This window comes from Topomyia yanbarensis, chromosome 2 (assembly GCF_030247195.1).
Source record: "Topomyia yanbarensis strain Yona2022 chromosome 2, ASM3024719v1, whole genome shotgun sequence".
Classification (NCBI taxonomy): Eukaryota; Metazoa; Arthropoda; class Insecta; order Diptera; family Culicidae; genus Topomyia; species Topomyia yanbarensis.
Window position 1 is genome coordinate 69,555,247 of NC_080671.1, and position 22,215 is coordinate 69,577,461.

The 22,215-nt window shown below is 39.3% G+C and overlaps 1 protein-coding gene across 50 annotated transcripts in view; it reads right to left on the reverse strand.

Moving 5' to 3' along the window:
- Nucleotides 1–22,215, reverse strand: part of LOC131678384 (zinc finger protein 420) — a 101,627-nt gene that overhangs the window by 19,279 nt on the left and 60,133 nt on the right. For 42 of the 50 annotated variants that reach the window (XM_058958472.1, XM_058958473.1, XM_058958474.1 and 39 more), the window contains 3 exons: nt 21,107–21,190; nt 20,688–20,771; nt 19,674–19,841 (listed from right to left, as the gene is read on the reverse strand). In XM_058958472.1, the coding sequence (XP_058814455.1) occupies nt 19,674–19,841; nt 20,688–20,771; nt 21,107–21,190 (336 nt within the window). The remainder of the gene's footprint in view (nt 1–19,673; nt 19,842–20,687; nt 20,772–21,106; nt 21,191–22,215) is intronic. The other 8 variants (XM_058958513.1, XM_058958506.1, XM_058958478.1 and 5 more) reach the window with 3 other exon arrangements.

Genomic DNA, 22,215 nt, shown 5'->3' on the forward strand with positions numbered 1-22,215 from the left:
GCTGTACAGCGAATGGGCGATTGCTTCCCAGCTAGTACTATTGAAGCATTCTTCACACCTAAGGGAACCACCACGCAAAAAAGATATCCTTATCTCTGCTGTCTCCACAGCTCCCACAACCGTTTGGATGGATTTCACTGTAGACCTGCTTATAAGGAAGCCGAATTACATGAGATGCCGTTCTCACGGTCCGCGTACTTCGTTAGCTTGTTCAGGATTACTTTTTCTCTCTAACATTACCAAGGGATATATTGACTACGCTGAAAGATTTCCATGTTGTCCCGGCATCGGAAGCAACATCAGCTTTTGTCGCTTCCAATTATCGGATCGCTTTGAACATATCCGGGCTCTTATGTATCGCTTCACTTTTATGGCTTTCGCCATCTCGATAAGTTGTTTGTTGGTAAATCGATCTTCATCTTTGTGATCATCCTCCTCACTGTACAGCGTAAATAGATTCATGTTGTGGGGGAAAACCTTTCGATGGTGACCTCCATCTTTTCCGGGCACCTTTCAGGTGGTGCAACTGAGCCTTTTATCTTTGTTATGCCAACTTTGTAGGTCTCTCCTAAAGAAATTCGCGTTGGCTTTGTGGCAACGCTTTCTTGTACAGCTTGACTGCTTTGTTGAGAGCGGTTCTTGCAGCTCGCTTCCCTCGAGCTTTCTGACTTCTTTTTTAATTTTAAATATATTTGACACGGCACAATGCGTGAGCACAACTGAGCCGTGGAGCGCACCTTGGGGGTCATTTGGTCCGTCTTCTCTCGCGTTTTCGTTTACGTCCATGTCATCATCGGTACTGCATTCATCTTGCTCATCGTCGGATGTTCTTATTTGTTGTTTGTGCTTACGGGTCGCTATTGTAAATCCTTCTTCATCGGTATTAGATTCCTTATTGGTGGTGTTGGTTGTTGGTTTGGAAACATTTGCTGTAATCGTTGTTACTTCGATGTTGGTAATGGCAGTTGGTTTAGTGGTACTGGGGCCGATCGTTGTTGGGTGTTTGTGAATTTCCGGTCTGCAGTCTTTGGTTTACCAACTGGTTGTGGTTTAACATACGATGATTGTATACCGGCTTTGGTCGTATCAGGTGGAATATCTTTAGCAGTCTCTGCGCAAGGTTTCCCGTGGTGTAGCGGATGATCACAATAGGAATCTGTCCTGGGTGCGTGACTAGTGTTCGTTGAGAATATTCAACACCATGAGGTGATTTGCATGTGAAAGTCAAGTAAGAGGGAATAGGTTTTGTCGGACGCATTCTCACCACACGAACTCCGTTGCGGAGTCTTGGGAAGTAGTTCCTCCAACTATCTTCCTTAACACTATTCACCTCTCCGTATTTTGACAGGATTTGTTTGATAGCAAAGGAACTAGTACGTGGTGCCAGGTCATGTATCTTTATTTCAATGCTGTCAACATCTATATACGTTGGGATACTGTATAAAATGTTATTACATTCGATGATGTGTTTCATGTTGTTCTGGGAGGCGAATGATTCTGATTGACTAATATTTTTTAACATATTCAGTACCGCATGACGTAAATGGTGGAATTGCACCGCATAAAGTACCGTAAGCTACGTTGAACTTCAAGTTCACCTTCAACATTTGCTCCCCTTCATGAATTGATGGTATTACAGGATATTTCGTGTAGTCAACAGCAACACAGTTTGCCCGCATCGTGATATACTTTTGCTTGGCATTATCACTCATTGTTTGTTCACGTATCACACACTAGGCAGAAGGAATCAATTTTTGCCAAGCGTCGCGCGGATAAATTTGATTACTTGCCCTGCTATTGCAGCGGAGCGATTTCTAGCTTCTGAACTGAGCGAGATGAGAAACCGAAGTGATCTCCGACTTCTTCTCCAAGCTCGGAGGCAACTTATACGTAGATCGATAATCGTCGTATTGCACCCGGCGACCGTTTCTCAGTTTCCCATCCCTTGGTATGGTCGTATTACACGCCTTTGTTAGTAGTGCCGTGAACTCGTTCGCATTTAGGTTGAAGAGGATACCCTTAAATTCAAGTTCTTCGACGGACACGTTCCTGTGAAAAATCGCTGTTTTCCATCTTCACTCGTTTATATATCTCCTACATATTCATATTCATGTGTAGTTCATAGTCCTGTTATCAATGATGTACCAAATCGCTTGGTGGTCGCTGTGGATATATCCTCGCACACTTTTCAGTCCATCTTTCCGGTTACTCCAAGGCTACAAAAATTGACATCGATAATGGATTCCCGGTTCTTCCTGCGGTAAGTGCCGATGATACCATTATTTGTAAGATCTATATTTAGTTTTGCTAGAGCATTCTTGATCGCTGATGGCCAGACAAAGTTTTTTTGATTCCAGCGTCTATCTCGAAAATTTCGCATGTTTCTGGTTCTTGGAATATTTCAGAATTAATGTCTCTTCGAGTTCTTGGAAAACGGCTTATTCGATTTTCACAAGCTTAGCCTTAAATGGAAGGTTTAGTAGCAGATTTTGATCTGATCAAGTTCATAAGACTCGCACATATGGCTGCGGATATACGGTATGAATACTACGATCCCATATGAAATTTTTAAATGTCAAAAACCTTTCGGTAAAGCTCATGTATATTGAATATTGAACCACATATAAATCTCCAGGAGTTTGATTTGACTTCAGATTGTTTCCTTATCGAAATTATTTTCGAATGCAACGATCGATTATGTCTCTATCGACTGTTGCGTTTAAAATGGAATCGATTCAGAAGTCGGTCTGTATTAGCCTTTCCATGAGATCCCGAGCAAAGTCCAACATCAAAATTACAGCAAATAGACAACATATTTTGATATCAAGCATCAAATTGAAATCTTATTTTGATATCAGTTTAAACTTTTTCAGATATAACATCATATTTTGATCTCATTTTGATGTGCTTACATTTTTAGAAAAAAATGTTTGTTTCTATTTCATCAAATTGATTACTTATTTTGTTATCAATGAAATATTTCACCATCTCAATGAGTTTTCAATTTGCTTTCACTGATAGCATGAATAGTTTTCTGTTTGATGTCATAGTGCAATTTTTCTGCTTTCGATTTTGATCTTTTAACCGTTAAAACGACCAAAATGATAACAACCTGAGCAATCATTCCCTACTACATCACAACACCAAGTTTAGTTCTCAATTTGTTATCAGACTCTGCTCGGGATGTTTGTTTGATAATACACAGATGGGTCCTTCCTTCCGCGACCAGCAAACGTTTCATTTGGTGTTGGACTGGATCGATGATCTCTTTTAAACTTCACATTTACCCGAGAATGGTCAAAATAAAAATTATCATGGGATGGTAATTTCTAAAACTACCATAATAGTTTTCAGTTACGAAAAGCAAAACTCTATGGAAGCTATTGTTGTTCTATAAAACGTGACAATTTTTTGAATTCTGGTTAATTTAAAAAAATTATTTGCCCCCTGATTTTTTTCAGCGATTTTGAAGGGGGGGTGACATAATTTTTAAAAAATATTTGTAATGGCCTTATTTGTGGTTAAGCCAAAGGTTTACGCATAGCTAATTAAAGAAACTTATGCGGTGTTAAGCTGCTGAGGATGTACTGTCGAAAGCGGCGGCCTCTCGCAAGCAAACCTGTTATCCTCTCGTATAGCCGGTTTACTCGAACATAGGACTTGGTTCCTTCTTTCAAACATGAGTAGTTCTTTGAATTTAGTACGCCAAGCAACTCTTGCACGCAAACTTGTGATCTTTTCGTCTGCCCGGTTTATTCAAACATAGATGTTGATTTCTTCTTTGGAGCGTTGGTTGAATTCATATTAAAATCGAAATGAATGCATATTTTGACAAATGGTTTCGTGGGTTTTTAGAGCATTTATTTTTCTTTTGTATTGGGAATGTTTCGTACGCAAATGTACAATTCACCCGATTGCTCGGTTTACTCAAATAGGTTGCACTAAATACATTCGAAAGTATTTTCATACCTTACGCCAAATGGTACTTATAGCACAGAGTTACAGACATAATACTCGACAACAATTATTCATCAATGTTAGCGATCATTTGAATTGAATATATTATTAGTTGGGACTGTTATCGCATCTGCGATTATGGCGCCACTGACATATGCGCAAGTATACGGGGATATACCAATTGCTCCTGGGCCTGAGGGTTGACTAATTTGTAAATGATTGGTTAGAACCGTGTATAAAAGGTGTAGCTAGTGTTTTGGCCGAATTGGCGCAACGATATTTTTGCGAGGAGCCGCCGCTTTCGACGGCTTATCCGTACCAGCTTAACATCGTGCATCATGCATCAGTTCCTTGACTTAGGTAATGTACAAAGTTTTCGTTTCGTCACACAACCTTACTTACATAACACTGTTACATTCTTTTGGATCCTAGGAAGGGGGCTACCCTAGAGGCAGATCACTTGTGATGCATTTTTAAAAATCAGCGAAATTAAATGCATTTATTTCCATCAAAATAGAAATTCATAATGTAGTTTGCGTTGCGTGCAATGTTTTTGTGTTGCGTGCAATGTTGTTTGTGTTACGTGTAAGACGTTAAAACCATACAGAAAAACTAGCCCTACATTTAACAAAACGTCGAACAAAGTGGATCAGCGTAGGACGTTTGTTAGACAAACTTTTCTGCGAGGCAGTGCAAAAATGGAAATTAAACGCATTTTAAATGAACTTATGAGCATTGGTTCATTCTGGGTATAGTTTTCTGGAGAATAGTTCTTTCTGGGGAAAACACTTCGGTATTTTAGCTTCTGTGGAATGATTTTTCGGGAAAGTTAGCTATTCTTTATTTGAATTCGGAATAAATAATGTCATCCTAACTTCCGGTTTCAACACAATGCAAATCATTCCAAATGTGACCGAATCGAAGAATGTCGTTCGATGGAAATGAGAACGAGTAGTACGTTTGAAAAGATCAAATCTATAAAAAAAGTTAAACTTTTCTGGGGAATGACTTTCTGGGAAATGGTGCATTCTGGTGTATGGAATTCTGGGGAATGGTACATTCTAGGAAATGACTTTCTGGGGAATAGTACATTCTGGGGAATGATATTCTGGGGAGTGGAATTCTGGGGAATGGCTTTCTGGGGAATGATTTTCGGGGGAATAGTATACAATCCTCAGAGACATACATAAGTTTCTTATTTAATGTAGTAAAGAGCTTTCGGCCACCAATTGGCCCGTGACTCTTATCGTTCAGATGTGGGAACGTGGCGATTTCATGATCGCATCAGAACGAGCATTTGTATGTTCGCGTTTGAGACCACATTCATAAATTTATAAAAGCTAAAACGTTCCCCTAATTACCGGGGCATTTTCATGTATTTGCAGGCGTACCATAGTTGTGCATGGATAATCGCAAAGGGCTCGAGATATTGTATGTATGCATTTCGCGTTTGTCCGCGTGGACTTTGCTATGAAACTTTGCGTGTATAAATGCGATTGTATAAACGTTTGGTCATATTCAAGTGGGTTCTTGAATGTTCGGGCGAACCGTGAGTGATGTATAATTTTGAATGTACGGTTCAGATGCTAGAAGAGAGTGAGTTTCTTTATATTCCTAGAGTTCTCAGTATATGTCGTTCTGAAAAATATTGTATAGTGTATGTGATCGCGATCCAGCTGAAGGCATAGCATACCTAGGCTGCTACACACTTAGTTAAGCTCGGCAATCTGCCGCACAGCCGAATAATCAATAAATGTTTATACTGATATCTTGGAAAAGTGTCATTTGTTTGCTGATTTTCAGCGAAATATTCCCAAGTCTCAGCAAACAATTGTAGTTTTTACTTGCCGAGTGCCCGGCTGTTCAAATCTCGGCAAAAGTTGCTAAAAATGCTGATTCGGCAAAAAAAAAATAAGTGTGTAGCACCAGTTTGGTGGGGAATTACGGAAGTGACCGATTTAGGTCCGCATGAAACACGCGTTTGTATAATTGTACTTGAGGCCACGTTTATAAATTCGTAGGTGTTAAAACGTTCATTTGATCACAGAGCGAGCTCGCGGAGGTAGGTTTACGTTGATGATTGCAATTGCATGTTCGCGTTTATGAAAAGAGTTGTATTATCGCGCTGAACTAGAGCGAGTGTATGTTGACGTTTAATTCCGTTTATCCAAATGTAACACTTCAATTGCCGTGCACCGCAATTGATCCTTCTTCTGTGTGGTCCTCTTTTGAAAAAATGTGGTCCGAAAAATTCCTTTCGGTGGAATGAAATCAGAACCCAGTCGTCATACAGTCGAATTTTCATCCCGTATTTGGCACATGCATATAATTACTATGACACCTAAACAGTAATCGATAATTTCTTTTGAATCTCAATCAAAAGCTGGCAACACCATTTTAGTACTTTCTGGTCACAAATTATGGTTATTTGCAGTTTTCAAGAAATTTTATGTGACGTTAGCGTCGTTATTGTAGAATAACACTGTGACACGCGACTTTTTCCGCTTGTTTTTGTATAGTTTGACATAAAAAAATCAAGAGAAAACGAAAAGCTGCATTGGTTTTGTCCAACGCAAAAATTAACATTTTATGAACATTTGCTTTATGTGCCGTCGTTTAAGTGTTTATTGCCCATATAACGATATAGAATGAAACTAGACTCCTAAACCATCGACTGTGAACCTTTACTTTTTTTCGTTTCACAAATGATTAAGTTTACTGACTCTTTTTAAAAATATTCGATATCAGTTGCACATGTTTTGTCCAATGCTAATTTTCCGAAAATCGAAAGCAACGTGAACAAAACTAAATTACTCAGCCCATTTCAGACAGAGTCGTCAATATGGAGCGCCTAGCAGACCCACTCGAAGACTGAGAGGTTATTTTTATATAGGTCCCCATTGTTTGTTTTCAATCATTCCTTGCTTGGGGTTCGAACGAGCAACATACGAGTTGAAACATTCCGCATGTCCGGTAAGGAAAAATAATTTCAACTGCGTTGGCATAAACCCGTATACATTTAAGACGAGTACACATTTTCGGATGCCAGTACCACGGATCGGTTTCGCAGCTGTATGCAAAGTCTATCGGATGTTCTCTCTCTGCTGTGCGAGGTTGACATTTGCGTACACGAACGAGTATGTGCAAATTCGATGGATTCAAAAGGGGCTTGTTGAATGTAGATTCTATTCACGATAATGATTTAGGGACCATTCATAAATTACGTAACGCTTTTAGGGGGGAGGGGGTACGACAAGTTGTGACATGTTGGGACATAGGGGGGAGAGGGAGTTAGTTAGATTGTTACGTAACATGTTTGCACCGAAGAAAAAAAAATTCTAAGAACTTGTTACGTAATATGGGAGGGGGATGGAGAATTTTGTGGCAATTTGTTACATGGGGGGAGGGGGGAGTCAATTTTGGGAAATTTTTGCGTTACGTAATTTATGAATGGTCCCTTACGTGATTCATACTCGGTTGATTTGCGTTTGTGTTGAATTCAACTTTCAATATTTAGGAATGGTGCGTGTGCGTCTGCTAACCCTTAAATGCGCAATGTTGTTTTAAAACAACATTGTAAAAACCATCTCACAATTATCGTAGCAACGTATTAAAACCGTGAGACAATTTTCAGAGAATTTGAAAAAAATTGGTTTGAGCCTTTAAGGGCTAATTGTAATTTTATATTGGGATGAGTGGAACAGGACAACTAGTCTGAAGTGAAATTTGGTTGTGAAGGAGAACAATTTGTATTCATCATGTAAAGTTCCTATTTTCACCATGTTAACCCTAGAACGTGCAACTTGCGTTTTCCATCCTAGAACGTTGCACTGGGGTATAAATATACCCCACGCTTTGATCGCAATTTTCGCAGGTAAAAATGCAAACAAAAGAAATGTGTAGTACATCATTTTCTTCGTTTTTTTAATTGTAGCTGTGTAAGTGAAAGTACGAAATTTATTGAATCAATGATACATAAATTGGTTTGAACAAAAAAAAGAGTGAAAAAATCGCGTTCTTGTTTTTTTTTCAAAAATTACTATAACTTCGCGAATTTTCAACCGATTTCAAAAACATCAAATGTTTCTAAAAGTTGAAAGAATGGTCTAGAAACGGTATGAAATGGAATTTCGATATTTTTGAAAAAGTGCAATTATTTGGAAGAGTGAAAGTTTAAAAATCGGGATTGGAAAATACCACGAAATGGGGTGAAAATTGAAATGAAAAAAATATTTCTGACCAGTAATACATTGGTAACACGCAACGTTACTGTTACAGCAGTTACTGTGCGCAAATTATAATAGCGAAATGATAATAATGTTTTGAAAAACTATAAAATACAAAAAATACAACATTAAAAATCAGCAAAAATCAGAACGATTTCTTTCTGTTTTAAAAATTAAATTAAACAAATTGAATAAATGATTTAAACGATTTTATAACACTAATTGTTACTAACGTAGTAAAACAACCAGTATTTAAACTGGTATTGTCCCGAGTCACATTTCCACTGACATCACAAAACCTGACGAAACGCTAACGGCAACCGTACACTGGGGTACAAATATACCCCACGCCAACTTTAACACCTGCTTCCACGAAGGCTATAAACAAACTAGCTATACCGCCTTTTCCTACTCTTACTAGGAACTCTAAATTGAATTATGGTTAGTGTCCCAGGTCGATAAATGCCTAATTCTCGTCTTCACACGGCTCCAAAGAAGCCGTGGGGTAAATTTTACCCCGCTGCAACGTTCTAGGGTTAAGGAGCTTGCCTCACTAATCCAATGATTACTCGGCCTACAATCGATGGGCAACGTGGCACCAACAGCTTTGCTTCCTTGTTAAAAACATGATAATAACACAAATGCCCTGAAAATGGCGAACGCAACGAAAACTCGAACCGAGTTCCCCTATTTATCTTAAAATACGTTTATTTAGGCCCAAATGCTGTAGCTTAACGAGGCCGATAATTCATTTTTTTTTATATTACATGTCACATGTTAGTGGGGGAAGGGAAAGCCGTATTTAGGGGCGGCTTGCTCCCCTCTTATGTAAGTAAAGGAAAAAGGTAGGAAGTGGGATACATATTGTGTAATTGACATCGTCGTTTGCTGATTGATCATTGTGGCGGATACGCACACTTTGTTGTAGTGTTGTAGTTTCCAGCCTGTAATCGCAGGGGCGAGGGGAGGGTCGATATTTCGGATAATTATTGGCACTCTATATCATCTGCATGTGCGGTATGTCATGATGGTCTGGATAGACGGTTATCAAGAAGAGTGTGCACCGAAGACTCGTGAAGCAATGCCATATTGTAGATACAGGGATAGGTTGGTGAGATTCTACTGTGAATGAGAGAGGGGAATATGTATTAAACTTGGACATCAATGGTTTTCAAAAAGATATAGATAAGAAAAATATAGGGGTGGTCACGGCTTGCCAGGACGTCCCGGACTGGCACATAGGGTGATCTACCTCGGGCCCGAAGGGAATCTATTAGTTGGGACCTGGCAACACAGTACTCTGCGCACAGCCAAACAACATGCTCGATGTCGTGATAGCCGTTCTCACAAACACAATGATTATTTTCAGCAAGCCCTATACGACGGAGATGCGCGTCAAACGAGTAATGGTTGGACATGATCCTTGACATCGTACGAATAAAGTCCCGGTTCACATCCAACCCCTTAAACCAAGCATTCGTTGATACCTTCGGGATAATGGAATGTAGCCACCGTCCCAGATGCCCATTGCTCCATGAGGTTTGCCAACTATCGAGCGTCCTCTGACGAGAGATACTGAAAAATTCGTTGAAGCAAATTGGTCTTTCGTAAGTGTCGCCTTCTAATGCGCCCACCTTGGCTAAAGAGTCCGCCTTCTCATTGCCCGCAATAGAACAATGTGACGGGACCCAAACCAAGGTAATCTGGTAAGATTTTTCAGATAAAGCACTCAGATATTCCCGTATTTTCCCCAGGAAATACGGTGAGTGCTTTCCAGGCTTCGCCGCACGGATGGCCTCAATGGAGCTGAGACTATCCGAAACGATGAAGTAATGGTCTGAGGGCAGGGTGTCAATGATCCCGAGAGTATACTGAATGGCAGCTAATTCTGCGACGTAAATTGAAGCAGGATCATTGAGTTTGAATGAGGCAGCAAGATTTTCGTTGAAGATACCGAAGCCTGTGGACCCGTCGAGAATTGATCCGTCAGTGTAGAACATTTTGGCGCAGTCGACTTGATGGTATTTGTTATAGAAAATATTTGGGACCACTTGTGGGCGAATATGATCCGGAATTCCACAAATCTCTTCCTTCATGGATGTATCGAAAAATACAGTTGGATCAGAAGTATCTAAGAGATGAGCACGGTTGACGTTATATGTAGATGAATTGATGTTCTGTGCCATGTAATCGAAGTACAAGGACATGAATCGGGTCTGAGAATTAAGCTCGACAAGCCTTTCGCAATTTGCAATCACCAATGGGTTCAGAATATCGCATCGAATGAGCAATCGATATGAGAGGTCCCAGAATCGATTTTTCAGCGGAAGAACGCCCGCCAGCACTTCGAGACTCATCGTATGGGTCGAGTGCATGCAACCCAAGGCAATACGCAAGCAACGATACTGGATTCGCTCCAGTTTGATGAAGTGTATGTTCGCAGCGGAGCGAAAGCAGAAACATCCGTACTCCAACACTGATAATATCGTTGTTTGGTACAGCCTGATTAGGTCTCCTGGATGGGCACCCCACCATGTTCCAGTTATTGTACGGAAAAAGTTGATCCTTTGTTGGCACTTCTGCTTCAGATACCTAATGTGACATCCCCAGGTACCTTTAGAGTCGAACCATACCCCGAGATATTTGAATGTTGAAGCCTGAGCAATAGTTTGATCCATTAATTGAAGCTGTAGTTGCGCTGGTTCACGCTTTCTAGAAAATACGACTAGCTCAGTTTTCTCCGTGGAGAACTCGATACCCAGTTGGAGAGCCCAAGCAGACAAATTGTCCAAGGTATCTTGCAGTGGTCCTTGCAAGTCGACGGCTTTAGGACCTGTAATAGAGACCACACCGTCATCTGCAAGCTGCCTTAGCGTGCAGGAATTGACAAGACATTCGTCAATGTCATTCACGTAAAAATTGTAGAGGAGAGGGCTTAGACATGAGCCCTGGGGAAGGCCCATGTAGCTAAATCGTGATGTCGATAAATCGCCATGCGAGAAATGCATTTGTTTTTCAGACAACAGGTTTAGCAAAAAGTTATTTAAAATTGGCGAAAGACCATGCTGGTGCAACTTCTCATAAAGAATGTTGATCGAAACTGAATCGAAAGCCCCCTTAATATCCAAGAATACTGATGCCATCTGCTCTTTGTTAGCATATGCCATTTGAATTTCTGTTGAGAGCAACGCAAGGCAATCGTTCGTCCCTTTGCCTTTGCGGAAGCCAAATTGTGTATCTGACAGTAAGCCATTTGTTTCGACCCAATTGTCGAGCCGAAACAGGATCATTTTCTCGAACAACTTCCGGATACAGGACAGCATTGCAATCGGACGATACGAATTGTGGTTGGAGGCTGGTTTTCCTGGTTTTTGGATGGCGATGACCCTCACCTGTCTCCAGTCATGTGGGACAATGTTACCCTCAAGAAACCTATTAAATAAATTCAACAAGCGTCTTTTGGCAGAGTCTGGCAGATTCTTCAATAAGTTAAATTTAATTCTATCTGGCCCCGGGGCTTTATTGTTACATGATAAGAGAGCAAGTGAGAACTCCACCATCGTAAACGGTGTTTCGTTCGCGGTATTGTAAGGCGACGCGGCGCGGTAGATTTTCTGTGCCGGGGCGGAATCCGGACAAACCTTCTTGGCGAAATCGAATATCCAACGGTTTGAATATTCCACGCTCTCGTTAGTACTGTTTCGGTTTCGCATACGTCGGGCCGTGCCCCAAAGAGTGCTCATCGATGTTTCTCTTGTTAACCCGTCGACAAACCGGCGCCAGTAACTGCGTTTCTTAGCTTTCATTAAATTTTTCATTCGCTTTTCTAATATCGCGTACACTCGATAACTAGCAACTAACCCGTCGTTCCGGAAGGTTTTATACGCGGCAGCTTTCTCCGCGTACACGTCTGAGCACTCTTTGTCCCACCACGGGTTGGGAGAACGTTTTTGGGTGTTCACGTCGGGTACTCGTTTCGTCTGAGTTTGAATCGCGCTATCGAGAATCGAGTTGGACAAAAACTTATATTCTTCCTCCGGGGGAAGTATCTGTGTTGAATCGATAGTTTTGGATATCTCAGCAGCGTAGCTCTTCCAATCAATGTTTCGTGTGAGGTCATAGGGAACATTGATTGGTGTCGATGGTCTTGAACCAGTGTTGATTGCAATTACAATTGGTAAGTGGTCACTACCGTGGGGATCAGATATTACCTTCCACTTGCAATCTAACCGTAGTGATGTCGAGCATAAAGATATGTCCAGTGCACTTGCTTGCGCAGGTGGTCTAGGAATTCGTGTCATTTCCCCTGTGTTCAGAATTGTCATATTGAAGTTGTCACAAAGGTCTTGAATTGTCGAAGATCGATTATCGTCGTATAGACAGCCCCACCCCGTACCGTGAGAGTTAAAGTCTCCAAGAAGCAGGCGGGGCGAGGGAAGGTGTTCAATCACGTTGGAGAATCTTCGATATCCCATCATGGCCCTAGGAGGAATGTAAATAGAAGCAATGCAAAGATCTTTGCCTTTGATTGTTGTTTGACAAGCGACAACTTCAATGCCTGGCGTCGAAGGGAGGTTGATTCGATTGAAGGGGTAGCACTTTTTGATCCCTAAAAGTACCCCCCCATATGAGTCTTCTCGATCCAAGCGGATAATGTTAAAATCGTGGAAGTTGAGGTTTATATTAGAAGTTAGCCATGTTTCACATAGGGAAAATGCATCACAATGATTGTAATTTAGCAAGTGTTTTAATGAATCAATTTTGGGGATAATACTTCTGCAGTTCCACTGTAAAACAGTGATCAGATCCCTGATTCCGTCTAATAAGTTAGCCATCGAAGGATACGATCGCTGTAAGGAGGGGCCATTGTTCAGTCAACTGTTTTAAAAATGTTCTTACTGTTGGTAGAATAGCAACCAGCAAGCTTTTCATAGGATCGGTAATGTTGAAAGCTGTGAATATCCAGTCCACAATGTCAGAAAATTTAAGGAATCCCGTTTTAGGTTGAGTTTCTGACTGTAAAATTGGAGCATTTGGGATTTTTGGTGCCCCGGGGAGTGCTGGGAACTCCTGGTTGTATCTCAATTTCCCAAAACCAGGAGGTATTATCTTCGGATTTGTACCAGCACTTCCAGTTGATGAATTATTTTTATTTTGTACCCTTGTTTGGGACAACCTAGGACCCTTACGAGGAAGTTCAGGTGAGTTTTGAATAGGTCTTTTCCTAGAGTTTCCAAGCGGAGCCAAAGAATGCCCCTCGCAAGGGTCGTTAGAGGCGTTATCGTCAGTTGGCAAGAGAGCGAATGGGTTTTCGGAGATAAGTGGAACAGCTCTTTTAAGCATTTCTGCGTAAGAGCGTCTGGAGCGATCTTTGGCGGATCGCTTCAGTTTATCCGCGCGAAGTTTGTACGTTGGGCATGTCAAAAGTGCATGCGGATTCTCCCCACAGTAAACACACTTCTCAGCGGGCCTACTGCAAGTATCATCCGCATGGCGTTCCCCACATTTACCGCACCGTTGCTTGTTGCTACAGTAGGTGGCCGTGTGACCTAGCTGCTTGCAATTGGAACAATTCATGACCCGCGGTACAAACAGGCGTACAGGTAGACGAGCTCCTCCCACTTCAACGTAGCTCGGAAGTGCAGATCCGGCGAAGGTTACGCGAAACGAGTCTGATGGATAGTAATTACCATCTTCGATGGACTTTGAGTGCAATTGCTTGCACTCCAAAATCTTAACTGATTGAAGGTTAGGGTCCTTAAAGCGGCCAGCCCCATCATTCATCAGATCATCGACAGTTAGACCCGCATCACTTACCACCCCGTCGATCTCCACATCACGAGAAGGGATGTAGACGCGATACTCCAGCGTAAAGAGGCTATTGCTAACGATATCATTGGCCTGTTTCAAGTCAGTAACGACTACGCGCAGTTTATCTGACTGAACCTTTTTAATCTCGGTTACGGCCGAGTAACGTTTTGTCAGCTCCCGTGCAACAGTTATGCTGTTTAACGGTTTATTTTTGGGCCGAAAGTATACCACCCAAGGACCAGCGGATCCATCCTGGTAAACCTTGACTCGGGGGGGCTGTGAGACATTGGGGGAAAGTGGGGGAAGTGGATCGACCATAACATTATCTGTCTCAGTATCAGATATACGTTCTTCTTCATAATATTCCTCTTCGGAGGGTGATCCTTCTGTTTGTTCCATTTTGTTGCGGGAGCAACACGCTCGACCGCACTGTTTAACTTAAATCAAAATAAAAAATCAAAAGCAATAAAAAGAAAAAAATCGATAAGAAAAGTAAAAAACGAAACACTTCACCAGTTGGTTCCTGACGAGCTGGTAGGTGAATTGATCCTTCGTTTCTTTTATCCGTCACCCGCGTGACCTTCACACAGTAGAGCTGATATAGCTCGTCTAAACAAAGCCGTCTTTCAGGCAAGAAAAATGTTTAGTAACGCACTTCACTGCACTACTTTAACTGATATCGCAGATAACAATTATCACTCGCGGGACTGTTTATTAGTAATGCTTTACTGCAGCCTCTGCCACAGCAAGCACCTTCGTACCACCGAAAAAACTAAACCACACCGGAGAGAACAAAAAGCACTTGTTTCCCGGTACAAAGTTGGGTTACGAATGAGTTCCCCTATTGTTGCGCTACCGTTTGACTCAAAGCATAGAACAAAGATGGCATATGCTGCTCTAACCAATCGCTTCAAAAAGGTAGAGTGGTAATATAAACATAGCGAAAATAGGCTCATCACCCTAAATTTATTCAGGATACCACAATTTTTCAAGGAAAATCTGGCAGTTTAACAGCGACCTCAAAACTATTGAATTTTTAAATACATTTTAGTCATCACAGATTCGATTTTTCTTCAATTTGGAAAAAAATATAGCCTAAATTTCCAATAAGTATACTATCGTTTTAGTCATCTTATGATTTGTGCGTAACGATTTTTGTAATACAAAAATCTGTCAGAATGAGAGGTTTGTCTTATAATTGATAACTGCAAAAAATTCTTTCTGTGCCGGATAAATCTGACATAATAGCATCCCTGTGTATATGTTTAAAGCAGGTTATTCCCAGTAAGTTCTTCCGGAAAATGAGCCGGAGCTTTGGCTGGCTTTAGTTGGTATCCGCCTCAAGCCCAGTGACACAACCTATTCTAATTAGAATTGGTAATGTCGCTGGAGCTTGGTTGGGTCTGCGCCTGCTGGAATGCTACTCGAATTGGATAAAATCAAGCATTGTGAGTGAGAAGATAATTCGGATGCCTCCATGGAGTGACTGCAGTATTTAGTATGTTCTGCTCCGTGCTAGTAGATGGGGTTAAATGGAAAAAATATTTCTCACTCAGAGATTTTGTTCTTTACCAATCAACATAGTCATTATCAGCACTAAAATAAACATACAAATTAGCAGCACTAACAAACCAGTCAGAAGAATAGAATCTTTTCGTGCAACTGTTATTCGTATTTTCGATGGTTGGAAAGTAACATACACAACGAAAAAACGGATTTTTAAACAGCTGACCGCAGCTCGTTCGTGATTGGTTCCCGCTAATTGCATGCATCGAGCCGCAAATCTTGAACTGAATAAATTGTGAAGACCGTCGAAGGTTGCTGTTCAAATCCGTTGCCGAATCCAAGAACCCTCATTTTAGAACTGGTGGTGTTGCAATTTATCAAAGGACCTAGATGTAGTGGAGTGGCTATTATCCATGAAATTGAACAAAATATTCCGATTTTTGTTTCGGGAGATTTTACCATGTTAAATGAATGAACAAAGTTTTGTATTTCCTCTAATTCTTCACAAGCTACTACTCTTGGAAGTACATACATTGATCTCGTGTTTGTCAAAACCATCAATGTAGAAAGCCGAAGATATATTTTGTACTTTTTATATCACAGATCAACACTTTGGTTGATCTAGTGGTTTAATTTGTAATCTGCAATATACAACACATGGTAAAATTATAACCGGTTGGACGAGCAACACCAATCATGTCAGAAGCGCATTCACGAAAAACAGATGAGCCTCAAGGGGTTACATATGTTGAGGTCGGCCAAAAAATCTAAATTGTTTACTCTTCTGCCGTGAAGATCAAATTCTTAAGAATGTGATCTCAAATTTTATAGAGATCGGAGCAGTAGACACAAAATTATAGCGTTTTTCATCTTGCTCCCTTACAACGGCGTGGCTTGTACTTGAAACTTTAAACGCGATTATCTCACAATAATGTTTTCCCAAAAACGTCTTTGTGGTGACTATGATTGCCGAAAAAGTTTTCAACCGATTTCAAAACCTTTTTAGCTTGTTCGTAATTTAATTGCCGTGTACTTGAACGATTCCCTTTTTTGTTCAAAATTTTCATACTATTGTTATGAATTTTTTAATATTTATTCAGGTGAAAATAGTTTTTTGTGTTAGAAAAATCTTCCCCATTTCCGAAAAAAAAGATTTTTTTTAATGAATCGTTCAAGGACATCACAGGTACATATACTAATGATTTTTTTGTGTTATGCTTTCAGTTGAACTGTTGGGCTGGGATCATAGTCACGGCAAACCTCTTTAAAAAAACGCGTTTTGCAGAAATTGCTATAGCTTTGACAATGATTAATATATTTTATGTTCTCAAGTTGATTTTGCAAATTGGACATTGAAGTACGCTACACGTATAAGAAGAATTTTATAAAAATATGAGTACATATCTTTACAAAAATTCAAACTTTTACCTTTCTTGCATCTCAACATATATAATATTGAGGGCAGATATCAGCAGCATCTAACGATCTTCGAATCTAGCTGCAACATCAACATCAACATCAACACCAACATCAAAGGTTCTTTTCAGATCCACCATAATTATCATAAAGATTTTTTTTTAAATACAGGCCATATTCGTTTATCCGTATTTAGCCTCGATTATCTGTAGACTCGATTATCCGTAACTCGTTTATCCGTAGAAAATGACTCGATTATCCGTAGTCCGAAGAAATTGTTTCAATTGTCCGCATATTATTTTTTCTGAAGCTACATTGCACTTCTATAATTATAATTGATACCAACTACAGTTGTTGAAAGAATAAATATTTTCTAAAAAATATGAAATCTTCATAGAAATGCAGAAATTTTACTTAATTAACTTATAATTTTGAATTCGATGCTATGACTTATATATTTTCGTACACCAATCGATTACAATTGATACTAGCTACAGTTTTTGGAAAACCAGAACTTTATGTTCACACAAAATATTCACAAAAATACGTGGAAATACAGAAATTTTGCATTTTTTACAAAAAAAAAACTTTTTTCTATGCCAATATTTAACCCTCCGGAAGTCGCGCAAATGGCCCACTGAATGAGCAGCCGCTGGTGCACTAAGACGATTTCGCTAGATTTTCAGAGCAGCGTGCACTCAGTGCACTAGTGCGACTTCCGGAAGGTTAAGAACAAAAATAGATAGAAATTGTTATCAGCTACATTTCCTGGAAGCATAAAATTTTAAACTTTTGAAAATTACAATAATTTGGGAAAAAGAGATTTCATTTAATCAATAAATATTTCAATTCAACGCGGTGTGCTATAAAATTTGATGCACCTACAAACTACATTTTCCTGTAGATGCCTGTGGTTTTCCCTGTAATTTTTAGAATGAATACAATGACCGATTTCGTTAGCCCCATTATGTATTTAGGACTGTCGAAATCTCAAAATATTGGTTTCAGATTGTTTGCGACTGTCTAAGGTATGAAAGAAAACCCTAAAGTACTCTTCGGAATCAGTCTATTATCGCATCAGTTTGAAAAAATTGAAACTTTTAAAATACTTTACATTGACATATTGAATTCTTAACACACTTACGCAAAGGCTTTCGCTTTAATTCCATCGTGTAACATAGCGGAATCAAATCAGAAAACTATGTCTTAAATGTGGCTGACAAAATCGGGTCTAAAAGCTGACAAACTCTGTTGTAAAAAAAATTCGGAAGCGGACAAACACGGGGACTAGCCTTTAAGCGACTCGGTAGAACGCCGAACAATGGCCAAATGAAGATCCTGGATGATGCTTCCACCAGGCAAAAAAGAGAAAAAAGTTTAGTGTGCGACGATGTATAACAAACTGAATCACTTAAGGTTGCACAGAGAATGCGCAAAATTCGCAAACGAAAAAAGCTGTTTTTTTCCACACCGTATATCAAATCTTCATAAAAATCAATCAGCAGTACTGTAACAACATTCTACACACGCTGATTGATTTTAATGACATACGGTGTGGAAAAAAACTGCTTTTTTCGTTTGCGAATTTTGCGCATTCTCTGTGCAACCTTAATACGTTTGAACAAGCATATTTATTGCTAAAAAAACCAAGAACCAAGATTCAGCTAGTTTCTGATTGGCTCGCTATATCTCAATATCTCCAGAGCGCATGATGAAGATGATGATACTGCTGCTGATTGAACAACTCACGCTTCTTGGTGTCGTGCGCATAAAAATTTGTGCATTTTTGATATTCGTAACGTGTGCAAAATTCATCACCCTAAGAAATCCATGTTTCAAAATCGTCCAATGCTGGTTCTTTGTCGGACCAACGTTAGGCGACGCCCAGCAGACCGTTCAGCAGGCGTCCATTACTGGACTTGTGTTGAATGGTTTTGAAACAAATTTTTGGGCATCTCAGTGGAATCTAGCATGTTACTTCTCTTAGAGGATTCCCAAAGTTTTGTTGTTGTATACAAACCAGTGGTGCGTAATCTCAAATTCAGTTGTTATTTCGGTTTGAATTTACCAAAACCAGTATTAAGTTGACTGAAGTTTCATGCAGAGAATTTAGTTTTATGCGTCTTGATTATAAGACCAAACATAAGTATATTAATCCAAATTAATCGAACACAATACATTAAAATAAAATAAGTTGGCTAAATATTACATGTCGTACTTTCACTTTATAGAATATAAAGTGATCGATATTCGTGCATAAGTCAAACATTAGTACATGTACCATAAGTCAAACATTCATGCATGTACCTTAGATACTGTTTTTTAACATATAACAAATATATTTCATGAAAAAAAATTTTTTTTTATTCGATTATCCGAAGCAAAATTTTTCTGCACCCTACGGATAATCGAATCTGGCCTGTATCCCATTCAAATGTGGTTCCGTTGAATATCACTAAATATGAATTAACAGTTTAGTCTCGACACTCCGGTTGTGTCACAGACAGTACCCACCCATCATCATGAATCAAATTAATAAAACTGTACATTTTAACGAGGAAAAATTTAGAAACATTTTCGAAAAGCTAATAAATTAAATTGTAATGCATCGAATATTTTGTACTAGGGTTACAAAAAATCACCGAACAAATGTAAAAAACACACGTTACAGTTATTCCACACAATGCGCACATATGCTCAATAAAAGCACACAATACCTGTTTTCACAATAAGCTTAAGGCAGAATTATACAATTACCTCATATGGTTGATCAGATGCTCCTTTCGAGTGAAGGTCTTGTTGCACACATTGCAGCAGTGCGGATTGTCCCCGCTGTGCTGACGCATGTGGTTGTTGAGATGCTCCTTGCGAGTGAACGTTTTGTTGCAATACTCGCATTTGTGCGGCGAATCACCGGTGTGCAGCCTGCAGTCGGGTGGGTAGTTGTGGGAAGAAAGATAGTAAAATTTAAAAATTTGTTAATAACAATTTTTATCATCGTGGTGTTTTTCTATCAGTTCGTCAGTGCTGTGACAAAATCGTTCTATGTTGATGTAAAATGTTGTAAAGAGGAACATGGTTAAAATCAGCACAGCACCGACGATTCCCTGACATAGGGTAGTATACCAAGCAAATGGACTGTGGGGATGATAGATAAATTAAAGTCTAGCAGGAAACGGTGGATTAAAATGACACAAGCAATGAACGAGAAACAAATTTGAGGTTTTAGAGAAGGCGATGGTCGTTCTATTAATTTGATTACCTGCTGTGAAAAAGTTGACCCAAATTATGAGAACAAAGACAAGTAAAGGAACATAATGGTTGCATATATAAAAAGTAAATGAATGTGATACTCGCTAACAAGTACAATCGATTTGCTCGTGAATTGGTTGTTAAACAATGATCGTAACGAAACACATTTAAACACAATGAAACAAGGCAGGCACGCCAAGTTTGGTGAAAATTTCGTTTGGAAAAATACGCACATTTTTTCTGTAAGTTGACAGTTCGTTGAACAAGCGACTATAGTCGCTCACATTTAGTTCTGCATATTTTATAGCTTAATCAGATTTCATTGCACATAGCGAAAATGGAGCGCATTTAAGAAAAGCAAAATGTTTCACCAACTTTAGAGTGAACAGTAATTCTAATAGGTATTGCTTCAGTTTATTATTCAATGAAGTGACGAGTGGCAAGTGAGAGACAAACTGATTATTAGAAGTGTGTACGAACGGAACGTGAACGAAAAAAAAAGTTACGAACGGCCCTCACCTGACATGATTCTTGAGGTGTTCTTTTCTGGTGAATGACTTGTTACAGTACTCACACCGATAGGGAGACTCTCCGGTATGCAATCTGTAGGGTAAGAGTGATAAATAACGAACAGAAAAATGACTCGTCTTTCGTCCTAACGTTCTATGAAAAACCACTTTCCTTTTCTATGACAAATTGTAACACTTCAAGTGACTGTATAATTAAAAAAAAAAATCAATTTACAAACAAAACAACCTTCGCTTTATTCTGGAACCGTAAATTTGCTTCTAGTTTGCTTGTGACGCTTTCGTTCTACTATTAGAACCAACAAAAGGAAGTAGAAGCTTTAATTCGAGTGGGATTAAAATTCTGATAACTAAACTAAAACGTAGAACTAAAGAAGACAGAAAATCATAAGAATTTTCGTTTTCCCTCACCTGATGTGATTGGTTAAATGCTCTTTTCGGGTGAATTTCTTCCCGCAATATGTGCACTGATAGGGAGTTTCTCCGGTGTGCAATCTGGATATAGATTTTAGATATTTTTGTGTCCGAGAGTATTGGTTGCGGTTCGAGAGGGGAGAGAAAACGAGAGAAACAGTTGAAAAATAAAACGTAAAAACTTGTGTACAGTAGATTAATCGAACTAATATCAACAGAGGAAGTCGCTGTCCGACAAAATAATGCGAAACAATGGATGGACAGAGCTGGAGGGGAAGGAGTGGGTGGGGGGCGGTGGGTTAACGGTGGAGGTAAGATACAGGATGTGACGGAACGTATAGTTTAAACTAGCTTTACAAACACACATGGATATCAAGAATCGTGCCGGATAGACCAGATATAGGAAAGATATAGGTAACCGTAAGGATCTTCAGGCTAATTTACAGTTAAATTAATTAGGTAGCTATTTAAACAAGGAACGATTTGTTTCATCATAAACAGAGATATTTTTACACAGTATTTGAGGTTAAATTGAGTTCAGTAGAATTTTAGTTTCAGGTTTTCCAATATCGTTGTGCTTATATTTATGCTTAAAAATAATACGCGTTCCGAAGGATTTATCCCAACTGTATTGCAATCAGCGATCATTGAGTAAACAAAAGCGAATGAAGTGCCTTTTGTTTTCAGTGTTCGAACACATGTTTTACGATTCTGAAATGTGCTTCATATTCAGTGATTTAATGTAATTAAAAACTTACATGAAGCACTACATGGTGTCTGATTGTTTTGTGTAAAAAACCTATTTTAATCCACCTAGCGGTGCAATTGTGCCTTTCTCAATCATGAATCACGAGAATGTGTGCGTTGTTTATATTCATTAAAAGCTTTTAAATGCATATATTACATTTTATTATTATACATCACATGACAACTATATACAAGAAAATAAATCATTATTCGAGTTCTAAAATTTTGAAAAAGAAAAAACAGCCACGGTAATATTGAACTGAAAAAGGTGCGAAATCGGCAAAGTCCCAAAAAGTCGATTTTTAGAAAAAAAAATTTTTTTCGAGATAACATAAAATCTCGACGTTTCATGCATTTTA